This window comes from Mauremys mutica, chromosome 12 (assembly GCF_020497125.1).
Source record: "Mauremys mutica isolate MM-2020 ecotype Southern chromosome 12, ASM2049712v1, whole genome shotgun sequence".
NCBI lineage: Eukaryota > Metazoa > Chordata > Testudines > Geoemydidae > Mauremys > Mauremys mutica.
The window spans coordinates 11690323-11708126 of NC_059083.1; the positions used below are offsets into that span (position 1 = coordinate 11690323).

The 17804-nt window shown below is 57.3% G+C and overlaps 2 protein-coding genes across 3 annotated transcripts in view; both read left to right on the forward strand.

Moving 5' to 3' along the window:
• Positions 1 to 1666: 1666 nt before the first annotated feature.
• LOC123345105 (E3 ubiquitin-protein ligase TRIM39-like) lies at positions 1667 to 9516 on the forward strand. 2 transcript variants are annotated; one of them, XM_044981753.1, is made up of 7 exons: positions 1667 to 2134; positions 2478 to 2573; positions 4205 to 4432; positions 4767 to 4789; positions 7269 to 7387; positions 8205 to 8386; positions 8523 to 9516. In XM_044981753.1, exons 1-7 carry the CDS (start codon positions 1733 to 1735, stop codon positions 8619 to 8621), a joined length of 1149 nt encoding a protein of 382 aa, XP_044837688.1. In that variant the 5' UTR covers positions 1667 to 1732; the 3' UTR covers positions 8622 to 9516. The 2 variants fall into 2 exon arrangements, with proteins under 2 accessions (XP_044837688.1, XP_044837687.1); XM_044981752.1 differs by having other exon boundaries at positions 8205 to 9513.
• Positions 9517 to 17676: 8160 nt separating this feature from the next.
• MUC22 (mucin 22) overlaps positions 17677 to 17804 on the forward strand; it is a 9323-nt gene continuing 9195 nt past the window's right edge. Inside the window, exon 1 of the mRNA XM_044981859.1 lies at positions 17677 to 17804. This exon is cut by the window's right edge and continues 98 nt beyond it. The gene's annotated coding sequence lies outside the window, so the exon portion shown is untranslated.

The window sequence follows — 17804 nt, forward strand, 5'->3', positions numbered from 1 at the left end:
AGACAGGACACTGGGCTAGATGGACCTTGGGTCTGACCCAGTATGACTGTTTTTATGCCTAGACCCGCAGGCTACAGTGTGCCTGGAGCGGGCGGGGGGCTACCTCTTCAGACAGCATGATATAACTATTGTAGAGTGTGAACGGAGCGGGGGTGTCTCTGAATGTGTTGCCACCTAGCGACTGCCCCTGTGTACACTATACTAGACCCACCACCAGGAGAGGGTCCCCATTTGGGTCCAACAGATGCGGGAGTTCGGACTTGGAAGAATCAGGATTCTAATCCTGGCTCCCCAGTCCAAGGTTGTTACAGATGGGGAAAGTGAGGCACAGAGTGACCAAGGGCTGTGCCCATGATCACACAGGGAGTCAGTGGAAGAGCTGGGGATTGAACCTGGGTCTCTGGAGTCTCAGCCTCGCAGGGGAATTGAATTGCACTGAGTAATTAGGTGTGAGCTGGAGAAGTAATATGAAGTGTTAGTGGACTAATAGGACAGGGATGGGTTTGGAGTTAAGGCACTGGGGTGGGATTCAGGAGATCTAGGTTCAGTTCCCACCTCTAACACTGTGTGTCTGTCACTGCAAGTCACTGCATTGCTCTGTGCCTCAATTTCCCCTCCCACCCTGCCTCTTTGTGGCAGGGATTGTCTCTCGCTGTGTGTCTGTGCAGCGCCCTGCACAACGGGGCCCTGATCTCGGCTGGGGCAGGGACTGTCTCTATGTGTCTGTGCTGCACCTGGCACAACGGGGCCCTAATCTCGGCTGGGGCCCCTGGGTGCTACCATAATACACATAAGAATATTGGATGACACTGATCCCTGTTTCGACACACTATATCCTCCTCGCAATGGGTCTTTCCAGACCAGCTCCAAGGCCCCTTGGCAGGGAGTGTTGTGGGGGCAGTGCCTGGGCTGACTCAGCTCTGGGAATTTCCTCGGGGGTGCTCAGAAAGGCAATGAGTTAATTAGAAATGAAACAGCCAGATTCACAGAGAGGGGATTCAGGACTCCTGGGTTCTGGGCTCCGCTCTGGGAGGGGAGTGGGGATCTACTGGGTTAGGGCAGGGGATTTGAGGGCTGTGAGATCCGGCCACTGGCTTATGACGTGGCGGGAAGCAGAGTTGCTAATGATTGTGTTTGAAACTCTGATCAGTAGACTGGAGAAACTGACCTGGATATCTATTGTGGAGCAGCTCCCTGAACCCACAGTAATCTGGAACAAAAGTCACTTTATGCTGGAATAATTATAGTACTCAAACTCCTACTAATCCAACCACCCCCGACACACACACACACCCCACACACCACTGATGTGCTAACCCAGTGGTTCTCAACCTGTTTATCATTGTAGGCCGCATGTGTTAGCTGGGCCACAGGTTGACAACCACAACGCACCCCCCTCAACCTCTCCCACAGACCCCTATGCCCAGCACCTCCAACCCAGAGACCTCTCCACAGCGTGGGGCCAGGAGCAGAGCCCTGGGCGGGGAATCGGGTGGCAGGGACCCTGGAACCCGCTGCGTGGGGCCGAGCAGCAGCCCTGACCCCGGACCCAGGGCAGCTCCGGACCCCCAACCCCGCCGGGCCGGCTGGCAGCCTACCACACAGCTGGGCTGCGCTAACCACTCCCCTCCCAGAGCCCGGGGCAGACACAACTCCATCTGCCAGATTCCAGGAAGTGGGCAGGCTTGAAGGAGCTCAGCCCTCTTGTAAGTTTCTGTTTCTCTTGTCAGCGATGGCCGCTGTTCACCCGGAGAAAGCTCTGGAAGATGACCTGGCCTGTCCCATCTGCTCGGATTCCTTGCAAGACCCCGTACTCCTGAACTGTGGGCACAATTTCTGCCAGGCCTGCATCACCCGGGTCTGGGAAGGACTGGAAGAAAACTTCTTCTGCCCCAAGTGCGGGAAGAGATTCCGGGAGAGGCATTTGCACCCAAACCCCCTGCTGGGGAAGGTGGTGGAGCGAGCCAGGCAGCTGGGGTGGGGGGCAGAGGACAGCATGTGCCAGAGGCACAAGGAGAGGCTTAAGCTGTACTGCGAGGAGGATCAGGCCCTGATCTGCGTGGTGTGTGACAGATCCAAGGAGCACAGAGCTCACAGGGTGGTTCCCATCGAGGAGGCAGCCCAGGAGTACAAGGTAACTGACTAACACCGGGCACTTGGAGCAGAGCAGTGTGGCTGGGAGGGACAGCGTGGGGATAGAACCCAGGAGTCCTGGCTCCCACAGCCTGGAACCAGTAATAGAACCAAGGAGCCGTCCTAGTCGTGCACTAAGCACATACCCCCTGTCCAGGAGCTGGAGTTAGAACCCAGGAGTCCTGACTGCCAGCTCCCCTGCTCTAACCACTAGACCCCACTCCCCTCCCAGAGCTGGGCACAGAACCCAGGAGTCCTGAATCCTCGCTCTGTGAGCCAAACCCTGATTTCCTACTCCCAGCTCAGCCTCCCACCACAAGCCAACCTTCCGCTGTTATTGGCAGGGCCAGTTTCAAAGGCACCTGCAGATTCTGAAAAATGAGAGCTCCAGCCAGAAGGCCTTCACCATCAGCGAAGGGAGGAGGCTGGAGACGCTGCTGGTAAGTTCTTTCCCCAGCCCCTGGGCTTCCCTTGGGGTTCCCCTGCACTTTGCCGATGCAACACCCTTGCAGAGCGTGTCTCGCGTCCCCCTCTAGTGGCTGGTCCCCATAGAAGGCAATAGCCTCCTACTGCCAGAGCTACAGAGTCAGTCTCTCTCTCTCTCTGGCCCAATGACTTTTTATGCCAGAGGTTCTCAAACTGTGGTCCATGGGCCACCAGTGGTCCACGAGCTCCATTCAGGTGGTCCGCGGATAGTTCTGTCTAAGGTGCGCGCCTGGGCAGCTGCACACAAGCGAATGAAGGGCCAACCAACCTAATTAGTATAGCCGTGCAGGTGTGGCTCCACTTCTCCACTGGACCCTGGAGAAGACTCACATGTAAGGTGAGGTGGTGGCCGTGGGCGGAATAGGGGATAGGTGGGAGGGGGCAGTGGTGTGAGAAGAGGGGATGGGGGGAATTTGGGACGTGCAGGGCTGCGGCGGCTAGAGAAAGAGGCGACTTTCCCCAGCTGCAGAGCTGTGGCTGGTGGGGAGAGACCCCCCTCCTTCCCAGCCTCAGCTCGGGGGGCTGCTGCAGTGGGGGAGAGAGGGAGACCCCTCCTCCTTCTTCCCAGCCCTAGCTTGGGGGCTGCTGCAGTGGGGGAGAGAGAGCGCATTTCTCGCATTAGAAAGGTAAGACTACTGATATTAAAGTATGAGTAGAACAAAAAAAGTTAATTCTTATTACGTTTTTTTTTTTAAATATAGTGCTTTTCTCCAAAGCGCTTTACAATAGTTAGCTAACGGTACAAACAACATTTGGGAAGATCATTAAGTGATCTGCCAAGACCCTCAGCAACTTTCAAGTGGTCCATGAAAAAAAAAAAAGTTTGAGGACCACTGATTTATGCAAAATGGAGCAGCTTCAACAGAAGAGATGGAGGACGCCTGGCCTTAGAGTATCCCAGAGCTCCCTGGTTACAGCACTTTCCTCAAAGGTGGATGACCTAGATTCAAGTTCCGAATCCAATCAGGCCGCAGGGGGATTTGAACTTCTGTCTTCCACATCCTAGCTAAATGTCCATTTAACAACTGATTATTCTGGGAGTGTAGCGTTCTCACTTTGACCAGACGTTCCTGCACCTGCGGAAGTTTAGTCAAAACAGATACGTTCCCACAGAACATTACAGATGTGACAAATCAGTATTTTCTGATGGAAAAACAGGGTTGTTGAAAAATTTCTGAGCAGCTCTACTCTAACTGCTGGTCCTGCTAAAGGATAACAGCTCTACTACTTCTGCTAGGTAATGGAGTTACTCCCTTTGCTCATGTGATCCACACTGTGGGATCCCAGTTTTGAAGATTGGTCATTATAAAGACTGAATTCAGGCTGGATATCTCAGTGGGTCCCACCTTCTAGGGGCAGGTCCTTTGTAGAGGAGAACAGTTAACCCAGTTTTCTATCAAAAAACATGTTGGATGCTTGCACCTCTCTGTCCATCTGCTCCTCCCTCCCTTGTATATTACCATGTCCTGCTCCCACAAATCCCATGCTGCCCCTTCACATGGGAATACCATGCCCTCCCTCTCTGAGATGTCCTCAGCGGCGCATCCCACGTCCCAACCTGTCCCCCCCCTCTCTCCTGCCACAGGCTCACACCAAGACCGAGAAAAAGCGAGTGGTGTCCACCTTCCAGCATCTGTATCGGCTGCTGCAGGAAAAGGAGCGCCTCCTGCTGAAAGGACTGGGTAACGTGGCCCAGAGTGTGGAGCAGCTGCGGCAGGAGAACATCAGCCGCCTCCACCAGAGGGCGACGCTGCATGGACTGGTAGCTGAGCTAGAGGGGAAGTGCCGGCTCCCGGATGCTGAGCTCCTCAAGGTGAGGTGGGGAAAAGAGAGAGAGAGAGAGAGAGAGGCCCCCAACTTGCCACCCCTCTGCACCATCCCATGCTGCCAGTGCTCCCCTTGCTTGCTGGACTTATCAGAGAATCACCCTCTGTTCCCAGCAGTGAAGGGGCTCTGACACACATCCGAGCAGTGCCGGTTTACATCTGACAGGGGGTGGCCTAGGAATCACTGACTCCTTCCTAACCATAGTCCACAATGCTCCTGCTCCAGAAATACACCTCCCCGGCTTCCCTTCCAGCCCCTGGGCCACCAAGCCCCAGTTCCTGACTGGAGAGCTGATGGTCTCTTCTTTTTCTCCCACCTAGGACGCCGAAAGCACCTTGAACAAGTAGGAGCCTCCTTCGTGCCCTCTGGTATCGGGGAGGGGGCAGGGGGGAGAGGCCTCCCCATCCCAGCTGCAGAATATTCCTGCTTCTGCATCAGCAGCAGAGTGGACTATAAGCTCCATTTGGTTTTTAGCTTGTGCACCCACCTATAGAAGGGCATGGGGGGGCGGGCTGCACTGGTGGCAGTAGCAGAAGGGGATGGGGGTTTTGTTTGGGGTCTCTGGGAAGCCCAGGGAGCTCACCAAGGGAAAGGAGGGGCATGCAAGGAGTCATTGAGGGGTGGGGAGGAAGGGGATGGGGGGGCACACAGGGATCACCCAGGGCAAAGCAGGAAGGGGACCACAGTGGGAATGGGGGGCATATGGGGGCTGCCAGGTGTGGGGCAGAAATGGGGCGAGCTGTGCTGGGTCACTGAAGAGTGGGAACAGGGTCACACATGGGTCACCGTGTTACCTGGGGTTCTTTCAACCCAAAGCTCTTGGTAACTTTTACTCTGTGCGAGGAGGTGTCAGGAAATAAATCAGGGGAGACACGGCCGCCCAGTCGATAGATGGCTGGCACAAGCAGGACAACACACGAGTGCTTTCACTTCAAGCTAAACTTTACTTAGTCTCAAGCACTTACACGTGTCCGCAGCAGGTTAGTAAAACACCCCCAGCCCTCGATAATTACCGAAGCTGAGTGTGGCTCTCGAGTGGCGCAGCGGCTGCGGGTGGGGAACACAAGATGTATCCGGAGGGAGAGTCCAGTCCTGGAGAGTCCCCCTACTTCAAACTTTCCCCCCTTATTTATACATTAGTAATTGAATGCCACATCCCTCAAGGAAAACTTGTTATGCAAGTAGTTTCAATGGTCAAGCAAGAGGTTTCCTTCTGATTATTGATTAACCAGGTGTGGGGTTTTCCCAGAGTTTGCAGCTTTGAGGCCCCAATAGACATTCCTGGGGCACATGCTCTTCTAAAATGCATGTATCAGCAACTTCAACACAAGTCTGATCAGGAAGGACGCGGGGTTAAGCTGCTCTTTCTGTGGCAGGGCCGCCCAGAGGATTCCGGGGGCCCGGGGTCTTCGGCGGCGGGGGGCCCCTTCCGTTCCGGGACCTGCCGCCAAAGTGCCCCGAAGACCTGCGGCGGGGGGGGGATCCCCGCCGCGGGTCTTTGGGGTACTTAGGCGGCGGGTCCCGGAACGGAAGGGGCCCCCCGCCGCCGAAGACCGGGCTGCGCTTCGGCGGCGGCGGGTCCCTCTTTTCCCCACCCCGGCCGGTCCCGCTTCCCACCCCGGCCCCGGCGGGTCTCGCTTCCCTCCCCCCCCCCCCGGCCCGGCCCGGCCCCGGCGGGTCTCGCTTCCCTTCCCCCGGCCCGGCCCGGCCCCGGCGGGTCCCGCTTCCCTCCCCCACCCCCCGGCCCGGCCCGGCGGGCCCCGCCTCCCTTGCCGCCCCCCCACGGCCCGGCCCCGGCGGCTCCCGCTTCCCCCCCCCCCTTACCCGAGCGCGTCTCCGGCGAGGCCTGAGCTTCGTCCCGCTCAGAGCCGCGTGGTGAGGGGGCGGGGCTGTGAGCTCCACGCCGAGCGGAGGCAGCTGCCCCGCCCCCTCCCCACGCAACTCTGAGCGGGGCGGGGCTCAGGCCCCGTTGGAGCTCCCAGCCCCGCCCCCTCCCCACGCGACTTTGAGCGGGGCGGGGCTCAGGCCCCGTTGGAGCTCCCAGCCCCGCCCCCTCACCACGCGACTCTGAGCGGGGCGGGGCTCAGGCCCCGTTGGAGCTCCCAGCCCCGCCCCCTCCCCACGTGGCTCTGAGCGGAGCGGGGCTCAGAGGCCCCGGCGGAGACTCGGCGCTTGATGCGCTGAGGCTCCAGGAGAGGGGCGGAGGCGGGAGCCTCCGCTTTTCTCTTGGGGGCCCCTGCGGAGCCCGGGGCCCGGGGCAAATTGCCCCTTTTGGCCCCCCCCTCTGGGCGGCCCTGTTCTGTGGCACCCAAAAAAACCCTCCCCTCCTGCCTCGGTCAAACTGAGACTGCCAAATAGGCTGCTTTTAACAATAAGCCATAGTGGTTTCAGGCACTTTACTGGTTTGCCAAAATCTCCCCCTACAACCGAGAGGCAGGAAAGGAATGGGAGGGCTGCAGGGTATGGGGGTGGCTGCGTGAGGGTCACCGAGGGGCAGAGCGGGGAGGGGATGGGGGCCAGGCAGGGGGCTGCACACGTGTAACCAAGGGGCGGGGAGAGGAGGGACAGGGGCTGCACAGGTGCCCGTTTGTCCCTGCCAAACTTTTCTCCTTGGTCATTGGCTAGATGCCAAGGACTCAGCTTGACTCTCAGATCTCAGGGGGAGTTTCGGGGGTTGGCAAATAGATGCAGCATCCTACTGCAGGTCAGCTGTGCCCGCTGGATCCAGCGTTGCTAAGAGATGCTCCCCCTGGCACACTTAACAGGCACATGGTGCCCTTAATACAGAGTCCCTCCGGTGCGTGCCTGTTTGTTTCCCGTAGGTATAAAAAGATGATGCTGCCCGAATTGGCGTCTGCGCCCACGGCTGAACTGGAGGAGAGCATCAGGCATTACTCCCGCAAGAGGAGAGCTCTCCAGGACGAGATGTGGGAAAGCCGGGGTAAGCAGTGGCACTGTTGTTGTTGTTGTTGTTTGTTGTTGGTTTTTATTCATGTAGGGTCACTCTGGGGTAAGACATTATAAGGAAGCCCCTGCCCCAAGGTCTTTCCAATCTAAATGATTAATTATTTGTAGTGTAATTGAGTCTCTGCTGAGCAGTAGGAGATTTGGGGGGCTTCCTGTCCTAGGCACATTGGTTCTGCCAGTGGGTGCCCCACACTGGCTCCGCCCCCTCTCCCTAAGCCCCACCCCCACTCCAACCCAGGGCCACGCCCCTACTCCACCTCTTCCTGCCCTTGCTCCGCCCCCTCCCCTGAGACTCCCTCCCCTGAGCACCTCATGCTCGCTGCTGGCTCCTTTCTGCCCCCTCCTGCCAATGGACTGGCTCTGAATGGCATGAGGGCTGTTATGCTGTGTATGGACTGGGTCTGAAAGGAAAGGAGGCTGTTGTGTTGTATATGGACTGGTTCTGAATGGCATGAGGGCTGCTATGCTGTGTATGGACTGGGTCTGAAAGGAAAGGGGGCTGTTGTGTTGTATATGGACTGGTTCTGAATGGCATGAGGGCTGCTATGCTCTATATGGACTAGCTCTGAAGGAGGAGGGGCTGTTATGCTGGATATGGATTGGGTCTGAAGGGAAAGGGGGCTGCTATGCTGTATATGGACTGGCTCTGAATGGCATGAGGGCTGTTATGCTGTACGTGGACTGGCTCTGAAGGGAAGGAGACTGTTGTTCTGTATATAGACTGGCCCTGAAAGGAAAGGGGGCTGTTGTGTTGTATATGGACTTACTCCAATTCTCTCCTGCCCCTCCAGAGATCCTGACCCTGGATGCCGCCTCCGCTCACCCTGGCCTGGTGGTGTCCCCAGACCGGCACAGCGTGTGGCATGGGAACAGCGGGGGCTGCCCGCCCAGTGACCGCCGCAGATTCTTCCCGGCCTCCTGCATCCTGGGCTCTGAGGGCTTCTCCTCGGGCCGGCACCGCTGGGAGGTGGAGGTGGGGGACAAGGACGGCTGGGCAGTGGGAGTGGCGAGGGAGTCCGTGAGGAGGAGGGACCCCACGGAGCTGCAGCCCCAGCACGGGGTGTGGGCTGTGGAGCTGGGATGGTACCAGCTCCTTCCTCTGTCCCCAGGGCCACCAGCGGCAGCCCCAAGCCGAAGGCCCCACAGGATCCAGGTTTGTCTGGACTACGAAGGGGGGCGGGTGTCGTTGTACGATGCCGAGAACCTGACCCCACTGTTCACTTTCACGGCCTCCTTCACCGAGACGCTCTTCCCCTTCTTCTGGCTCTGGGCCCCCAGCGCCCGCATCACGCTGTGCCCCTGAGGGAGACAGAAAACCCACCCTGCCAGGACCACGGCCTGATTGCTAGGTAACAAGGATGCATCCCATACACCAGGCCCCACCAGTCAGGTTGCTAGGCAATGGGGATACAGCCTATAAACCCAGCCCCACCAGTCAGGTTGCTAGGCGAGGGGCTAGGGACTCTTCAGAGCATGGTTTTGTATCCCTGCCCATCCTGGCTCGTTGCCATCGATGGACCTATCCTCCATGAATTTATCTAGTTCTTATTTGAACCCTGTTATAGTCTTGACCTTCACAACATCCTCTGGCAAGGAGTTCCACAGGTTGACTGGGTGTTGTGTGAAGAAATACGTCCTTTTGTTTGTTTGTTTTTAAAGCTGCTGCTGCCTGTTAATTTCATGGGGTGACCCCTCATTCTTCTGTGATGTACTAATGCATACTTATCACTCCTAAATCCAAATCAAACTTATATTTCTGTAACACCACAACTTGCATCTACTTAGCATACATGAATTATATGTAACCATGTATAAATCATATCGCACACCACAATAATAAAAGGACCTAATGGGCTACAACCCCCTCATACCACCAGGTAACAGAGACATGGCCCATAAACCCAGCCCTATCTGTGACCCATCTGTGGCAGAGGGCAGCAGGGGGTCCAAGTTCCCAGGACGCCGTGGGTCTGTTCTCTCCATCCTAGCTCACCAAAAGGTGCCATGTAAGGTCTCTACAGAAAGCCAGCGTCACACTGCTCCTCGTAAGCACTGAGAGATGCCTGGATGGCTGATGCAGCAGGAGCTGTGGGTGCAACCTGGACATCCCCCATGGGCAGCGGGTGTTGCAGGCCAGGGGATGCTGAGCCTCCCCGCACAACCAGGCATGGCCCTGCCCACGCTCCACCCCGAGCCCCCCTCCTGCTTCCTGCTCTTCCCCTGTGGCCCCAGCCCAGGCTGTTTCCCAAAGCGGGCGGGGGCTGGGGCTAGGGCGGGCCGCTCAGCAGCCTGGGACGCGGAGCGGCTGGGGCCGGTCACTGGACTGCCTGGGCTGAGGCCGCCCGGCGCTCCAGGGCTGGGGATGGTTGGGTGACCCAGCTGGGGTGGGGAGGCTGGTGGCTGGGGCCATCCAGCAGGCCAGGACTCTGGGTGGCTGGGGCAAGGCTCCTCCGGCTGCAGTGGGTGGGGAGGGGCTCCAGCGGGGAGGGGTGGGGCCTCGGGCAGGAGGGGTGGGGCCTCGGGCAGAAGGGGCGGGGCCAGGCGCTAGCCTCCCCGAACGGGAGGTTCATGCCATCCACCACATCCCGTTCTCTAGGGCTGTGAAGTGGGGCAGGCGGCCCCCAGAAGCTGACAAACGCTGCCGCCTGAGAGAAATTGGTTTGGCTGTCGGTGTCTGTGTGTGTAAACTGCACGTGGCTCCCAGCGAGAGGGTCCGGATGGGACGAAAGACAGCCGCAAGGGGGACGGAGATGGCGGCAGATGCTACCGGGGTGGTGCTCTGCTCTGTTCAAGGTTGAGATCAGTCGGCTGCGTGCGTGTGCTCCCTCTGTGTGCTGCCCCGGCTCTGCGCAGATCGCTGACACAGCAGACCCTGAGAGAACCCCCGATGACCACAGACCCCCTTGTAAGGTACGAAGGCACCTGGCCAGGTTTATTGTCGAAGAGGAACACAGTCTCCAGCTCCCCGAATCAGATATCCAAGGTGCTGCTAGCTAATACATACGTGCTCCCTGACAATGGACCGGCTCAGTCAGTGGCGGGACTTTCCACTGCCCCCTCGGCTGGACAAAGACACCGCCCCAGGGATGCGTTCTTATACACTGGTACAAACAGGTTACACATCACTCCTGACATATGAGGTGCAACCCCTCTACATAGCAAGGTACAACCCCTCTACGCAGCAAGGTACAACCCCTCTACGTAGCAAGGTGCCGCCTCTCACCTTGTACATGGTGGTTCGAACAAAACAACTCCATCCATCATATTCCCCTTCTGACCCTGTCTTTAGGAGGAGTCGGCTTGTTCCTTGTTATCTGTGAGGAATGTTCCAGTATCGGAGCGTCCTGGTACCATGTTTATGTTTCTAACAGCCAATACGCTCTAGGTATATTATGTAACATCAGTCCGATCCCTGCCAACTTCTGTGAGCAGGACCTGCCTCTGGCTCACAGCCTCACTTTGCTGTATGCAACGTCTTGACTATTACTCTAGTTCAGGCCTTAGGCCTCATAGCAGGCCTCTGATACGAGGGTTTCTGTTTCAGGGCCTCCTCTTACTACAGGAGACACACGCTGCGTCCTCACCACCCAAGGGAGGGTCCCAGCCAGCCTGGCTGTTAAATGCTGGGAGAACGTGGGGGGGGGAGACGACCCACAAGAGACCCTCCTGGCTAACGCAGCTGAAATCTAGGCTTCAGGGGGTGGGGTCTGGGTTTGTTTTATATGGACCCCTTTCCTTCTGCTGTTTCCCCTTCAGATCCCCTCGGCCTTCAATACACCTTGCTTCCACTGTGACCAAACTCAACATTTATATGGACCCAACCCCTGGTGTAGACAACGCTATGTCGAGGGGAGGGCTTCTCTCAGGGAGAGGTGCCTCTCACGGAGGTGGCGGAAGAAGCCTTCCCATGGGGGTAGGTAGAGTCTTCACTAAGCACTGCAACGGGGCAGCTGCAGAGATCTGTGTGTCAACAAGCTCCTAGAGAGATCCTAGTTCTTCCATCTAGATGCCTGTCACTGTACTAATTGATTGCCTCTTTATTGTTACTGTTTGTTACCGTGGCACCTAGATGACCTATCAGAGATCAGGGCCCCATTGTGCCAGGTGCTGCACAGACACATGGGGAGAGACAGTCCCTGCCCCAGCTGAGATCAGGGCCCCATTGTGCCAGGCGCTGCACAGACACACAGGGAGAAACAGTCCCTGCCGCAGCTGAGATCAGGCCCCGTTGTGCCAGGTGCTGCACAGACACACAGGGAGAAACAGTCCCTGCCGCAGCTGAGATCAGGGCCCCGTTGTGCCGGGCGCTGCACAGACACACAGGGAGAGACAGTTCCTTCTCCAAACTACTCACGGTGTAAATAGACAAATGATGGATTATCACCACCATTTTTAGGTGGGGAGACTGAGGCTTGGAGAGATCCAGTGACTTGCTCATGGTCTGTGGCAAATTTGGGCTTGGATTTAAGGGATCCTCCCAGAAATTTCTGCACCCAGCTTTCGGAAGAGAACCCAGGAGTCCTGACTCCTAGCCCCCTCCTCACCCTACTGTAACCTGAAGACCCCACTCCCCTTCCTGAGCCTACATGGGAACCCAGGAATTCTGTCTCCCAGCCTTCATTTTCCAAAGACACTTGCATTAAGCGGGAAGCTCCACCTCTGCTGTTTGCAGTACAGAGCCTATGACAAACCACTGCCCTAGCCCTGAGCCCCTCCCACACCCCAAACCCCTCATCCCCAGCTCCGCTGGGTCACGGGCATCAACCATTTTCTTCACGGCCTTGGAGAGGGACTTTCAAAAGCAGTGTTGTAGTTGCCAGGGGTGCAGCAGCCCCCCGAGTTCCAGCACCAATGGCAGGGGCATGCGCGGGGAGGGGGGGCTCCAATCAGTGGGAGCACAGAACCGTGCACACCCCTGAGCGGTGGTTAAAAGCAGCAGCCCAGCAATGCCCCGCCCCGCGCACGTAGCCGATCTGTGACTGCTGGCCGCAAATATAGCCCCAGGGCCACATCGGGGTTCCAAACCTGTATGGGGGGCTGGGTAGGGAAGGCTGTGCCCCCCCAAACAGCCTGGTCCCTGCCCCCCCATCCAGCCCCTCCCACTTCCCACCCCCTGACTGCCCCCCTCAGAACCCCTGACCCATCCAACTCCCCCACTCCTTGTCCCCTGACTGCCCCCTCCCGGGACCCCACCTCCTATCCAACCCCTCCTGCTCCCTGTCCCCTGACTGCCCCAACCCCTATCCACACCCCTGCCCCCTGACAGGCCCCCCAGGACCCCACCTCCTGTCCAACCCTTCCTGCTCCCTATCCCCTGACTGCCCCAACCCCTATCCACACCCCCCGCCCCCTGACTGCCCCCTCCTGGGACCCCACCTCCCTATCCAACCCCTCCTGCTCCCTGTCCCCTGACTGCCTTGACCCCTATCCACCCCCCTGACAGGCCCCCCAGACCCCCACACCGTATCCAAACCCCCCCCTGCTTCCTGTCCATGGACTGCCCGGACCCCTAGCCACACCCCTGCCCCCAGCCAGGCCCCTGGGACCCCACCCCCTATCCAACTCCCCCCCGCTCCTTGGCCCCTGACTGCCCTCTCCCAGGACGCTCTGCCCCTAACTGGCCCCCCGGGATCCCACCTCCTATCGAACCCCCCCCCCCCCCAAGCCCCGTTCCGAATGCATCCCTGCGAACACGGGCGGAGGACTCAGGAGGAGCAGAGGCAGCCGTGCAGCCAGAGAGAAGCGGTGGTTTCCCCTTCAAAGCGCCACTTCTCTCTGCCCGGCTACGCGGCCGCACGGTGTCCTCCTGAGTCCTCTGCATGTGTTCCCCACGCTCCCACCACCCGCACTGCCCACCTGCCCCCCTGAGGCTGCGGGTGAGCCTCCCTCCCTGCTCTCCTGCCCAGCGTGCCCCCCCACGGCACAGTGAGGTGAGGCTGCGGGGGGCCAGCAGGGGAGGGGCCGGGGATGGCCCCAATGGCTGGTGATGGGACACCAGGTGGGGTGGGATCTGAGTTACTACAGCGAATTCTTTCCCAGGCATCTGGCTGGTGGGTCTCGCCCACATGCTCAGGGACTAACTGATCACCAGATTTGGGTTCAGGAAGGAACTTTCCGCATGTCGGATTGGCAGGGACTCTGGGTTTGGTTTTGTTTTTTGCCTCCCTCTGCAGTGTGGGGCAGGGTTCACTTGCAGGGTTAAACTAGTGTCAGTGGTGGGTTCTCTGTAACCTGAAGTCTTTAAATCATGATTCGAGGACCAGTAACTCAGCCAGGGGTTAGGGGTCTATCACAGGAGTGGGTGGGCGTGTTTCTGTGGCCTGGGATGTGCCAGGGGTTCGACTAGCTGATCATGATGGTCTCTTCTGGTCTTAAAATCTGTGAGTTCCGTCACCGCAGCATTAATAGAATATCAGGGTTGGAGGGGACCTCAGGAGGGGCTCACAGCAATGGGGAGCTGCTCCGAAATGAACATGACTCCCCAGCCCCACACGCGGTAACCCCCTGGGTCTCCCATCCAAGCTTCAAACAGGCCTGGCAGTGCTTAGCCACAGGCAGAAGCAATGGCAGCTGAGGGAAGGGGAGGCCGCCTTTGTTAATAAATGCCTTGGTGATAACAGTAATTGGCTAATTCAGGGATTAGTCAGGGCAGTTACAGCCTGGGTTTGTTTAATTTTTACTGATATAGGAAGATTAATGCCAATGGCAACCACACGTATAGCGCGATGATGGACTTTGCTGGGGTAGGGAATGGGATATGGAGCTTTCCCCTCCAGGGGACACCGGCTCTGCTCCTGCCCCCAAATGGGTATTGGCTGGCTCAAGAGGGTGGGGAATGGGATACAGGGTCTTCAGCCTTGCGAGGGTGTGAGCTCTGATCTAGCCCCATATCACGCGGCCCGGAGAGCTCAGTGGGGGTGGGGAAGGAGAGATGGGGCTTTTCTCCTCTACAGGGCGCCAGTTCCAATTTGGCCCATGGAAACTAGCAGTCACTGCTGTTGCAGGAAGGTTCGGTGACGTGAGCTGCAAGTTTTCAGCACCGACAGGACGAGAGCAGCATTTCTGTGCAGCTAGTAAACAGCTGTTGCAACACACGCCAGAAGTGGCTGGATGAGCCATACTTTTGCTGCGCAGCTATGAAATACGTGCTGTGCCCCACCCCAGAAGTGGCTGCATCTCAAGGTCCAGTGAGGGATTCCTCTGCAGCGTAGCTGTGCGGCTGTTACCCAGCTGTCCCGCCCCCAGAGGTGGCTGCATTTCAATGATTGGCAGATGATCCTGTGCAGCATTGCTGTGCGGCTGCTAAACCGCTGTCCCACCCCGGAGATGGCTGCATCTCAGTGCTGGCTGAGCGATCTCTGTGTAGAGCAGCTGTTCAACAGTGGCTGCATCCTACCCCAGAAGTGGCTGTCTCTTGGCAGTGGGCGAGTGATCTCTGTGTAGTGCAGCTGTTAAGCAGCGCCCCACCCCAGAGACAACTACATTTCTGCTATGCAATGACAGAAAGAGCATCGATTCAAACCTGAAACTATAAAGAGCCAGCAGACAAGCAGCTTATTCTGCCTTCATGTCCAGGCAGGTTCCCACCCCATCAGGGAGGGAAATGGCATTTTAATTTGTTTGCTTTGTTGGGGACATTTTGCTCGCCTTCCAGCATCACCTGGTTGGGTTATGTGTAACTACCCCAGTGTATCAATTTTTAGCAGGGACACACCTGTGTGGCGTGGCCGAATTTTCCTCCAGCCCATAAAATCTCTAGCCAAGTCGTTCTCGCTCCAGGAGTCAGCAGCAGGTGAAAAGTACAGCGAGCCGCACAGTGCAATTCTCCTGCTGGTCCTGCGCCGCCGAGAGACACCGAGTCCCCCAGGCTCAGGGCCTGGAAGGACTGGCCCTGACCCAAAGCCCAAAAACTCAATAGAAAGGTGCCCATTGGTGTGCAGGGGCCACGGATCCAGCCAGGTCTGGGGCGGCCGCTCTTGCTTTCCCCACCTGTGAATGGGGAGAAGGGTGTTGAATTGCTCCCCTGCGTGGCTGTTGGGGGGATGCCATTCATTGGGGTTTGTGTAGACAGGGGGATTCTCCTCTCGCGCTGTCTGGTGCAACACCATTGAATCTGCCATGAAGCACAGCTCTAGCCATCCAGCCAGAGCGCCCTCTGTCTATCCACGCCATGGCTTCCTTTATCCATCGCTCCCTCCATCCATCTTCCTATCGCTCTTCCATCCATCCATCCCTCTATCCATCCATCCACCTGCCCATAGCTCCTCCCTCTATCCATAGCTCCCTCCATCCGTCTACCCATAGCTCTTCCATCCATCCATCCATCCGCTCATAGCTCCTCCCTCTTTCCATAGCTCCCTCCATCCGTCTACCCATAGCTCTTCCATCCATCCATCCATCCATAGCTCCATCCATCCATCTGCCCATAGCTCCTCCCTCTATCCACCCATCCATCCATAGCTCCCTCCATCCATCTGCCCATCGCTCTTCCATCCATTCATCCCTCTATTCAGCCAGCCAGCCAGCCAGCCATTCACAGTGCCTCCCTCTATCCATAGCTCCCGCCATCTGTCTACCCATAGCTCTTCCATCCATCCATAGCTCCATCCATCCATCTGCCCATAGCTCCTCCCTCTATCCACCCATCCATCCATAGCTCCCTCCATCCATCTACCATAGTTCAGTCCTTCCCTCCAGCCATCCACAGCTCCTTCAATCCATAGCTCTTTCTATCCATTCATCTCTCCACAGGTCTCTTTCCAGAGCACCTTATCCATCCATCCATCCATCCATCCGTACTTCCCCCCATCCATCTACCCATAGATCCTCCCTCTATCCATCCATCCATCCATCCACTCATAGCTCCTCCCTCTATCCATAGCTCCCTCCATCCATCTACCCATAGCTCTTCCATCCATCCATCCATAGCTCCATCCATCCATCTACCCATAGATCCTCCCTCTATCCATCTATCCATTCTGCCTTCTGTCTATCCCCTCCCTTCATCTAGCCAACCACCTACCCTTAGCTCCCCCCCAGGTCCTCTATCTATCCATCCATCCACAGCTTCTGCTATCTATCTATCTATCTATCTATCTATCTATCTATCTATCTATCTATCTATCTATCTATCTATCTATCTATCTATCCACCACACCCGCTCTATCTATCTATCTATCCTCTTCATAGCTCCCTACCTCCATCTTTCCATCCAGCTCTCCACAGCAACTCTATCCATCCACCCAGAATTCATTCTCTCTCTCTCTCTCTCCCCATATACCCCCTCTATCTATCTATCTATCTATCTATCTATCTATCTATCTATCTATCTATCTATCCCCTTCATAGTTCCCTCTATCCATCCATAGCTCTCTCTCCTTCCCTAGATCTCTCCCCTCCATCCCCTGCATGTTGGCTTGTCTGTCTGCACATTTTTCTCTAGCACCCATCACTGTACTCACCGTTGTTTGCATTGTGGTAGGGGCCGGAGGGAAAGCAGCCAAGCACGGTGTGTTGACTGAGAAGAGAAGGGTGCTAGCTTTCTCCCCTCACCTGGAGGAGCAGGTTGGGGCCTGAACCGTAGGCTGCCCCCTAGGGATAACATTCCCAGCTCAGCACATGCTAAAAGCGCAGCTTGCCTAGCACCCCAGAAAGGCGCTTGTGAGCTCCAACGTGCGCACACAAACAAATCCCTGTGTCCGCACAGCCTCTGAGGCTGGAGCACAGGCCTGAGAGTGAGGGATTCTGGAGTCTCACACCCCAGCGACTCACTACAGGGCCTCAGGGGAGGGATCCTGCCTCCCAGCCCCCCAGCTCTAACTACGAGACCCCACTCTCCTCCCAGAGCCAGGGATAGAACCCAGGAGTCCTGAGTCCCAGCCCCCTATGCTCTAACCACTAATCCTCACTCCCCTCCCAGAGCTGGAGATAGAACCTAGGAGTCCTGGCTCCTAGTACCCCCCTTCTCTAGCCAGTAGGTCCCACTCCCATTCCGGAGCCAGGGATGGAACCCAGAAATCCTGACTCCCAACCTCCCTGCCCTAACCCACTAGATCCCACTCCCCTTCCAGAGCAGGGGATGAGACCCAGGAGTCCTGGCTCCTAGCACCCCCTGCTATAACCAGTAGGCCCCACTCCCATTCCAGATCTGGGGAGAGAACCCAGGAGTCCTGACTCTGAGCCCCCACCCCTACCACCTACTCCCTCTCCTTGCCAGGTACCGACAGTGCCCGGGGCTGGCTGTCAGTTCAGCTGGCCCCATCACCGATATCATTCACTCCACAAAGGAGAGGGTTATTTCTTCTGTCCTTGACGGGGACATTGGGACAAAAAGCAGGATCCTGGAGATAATTGGTTTAACATCCCCCTGACGAGCAAGTTTGATTTAAATA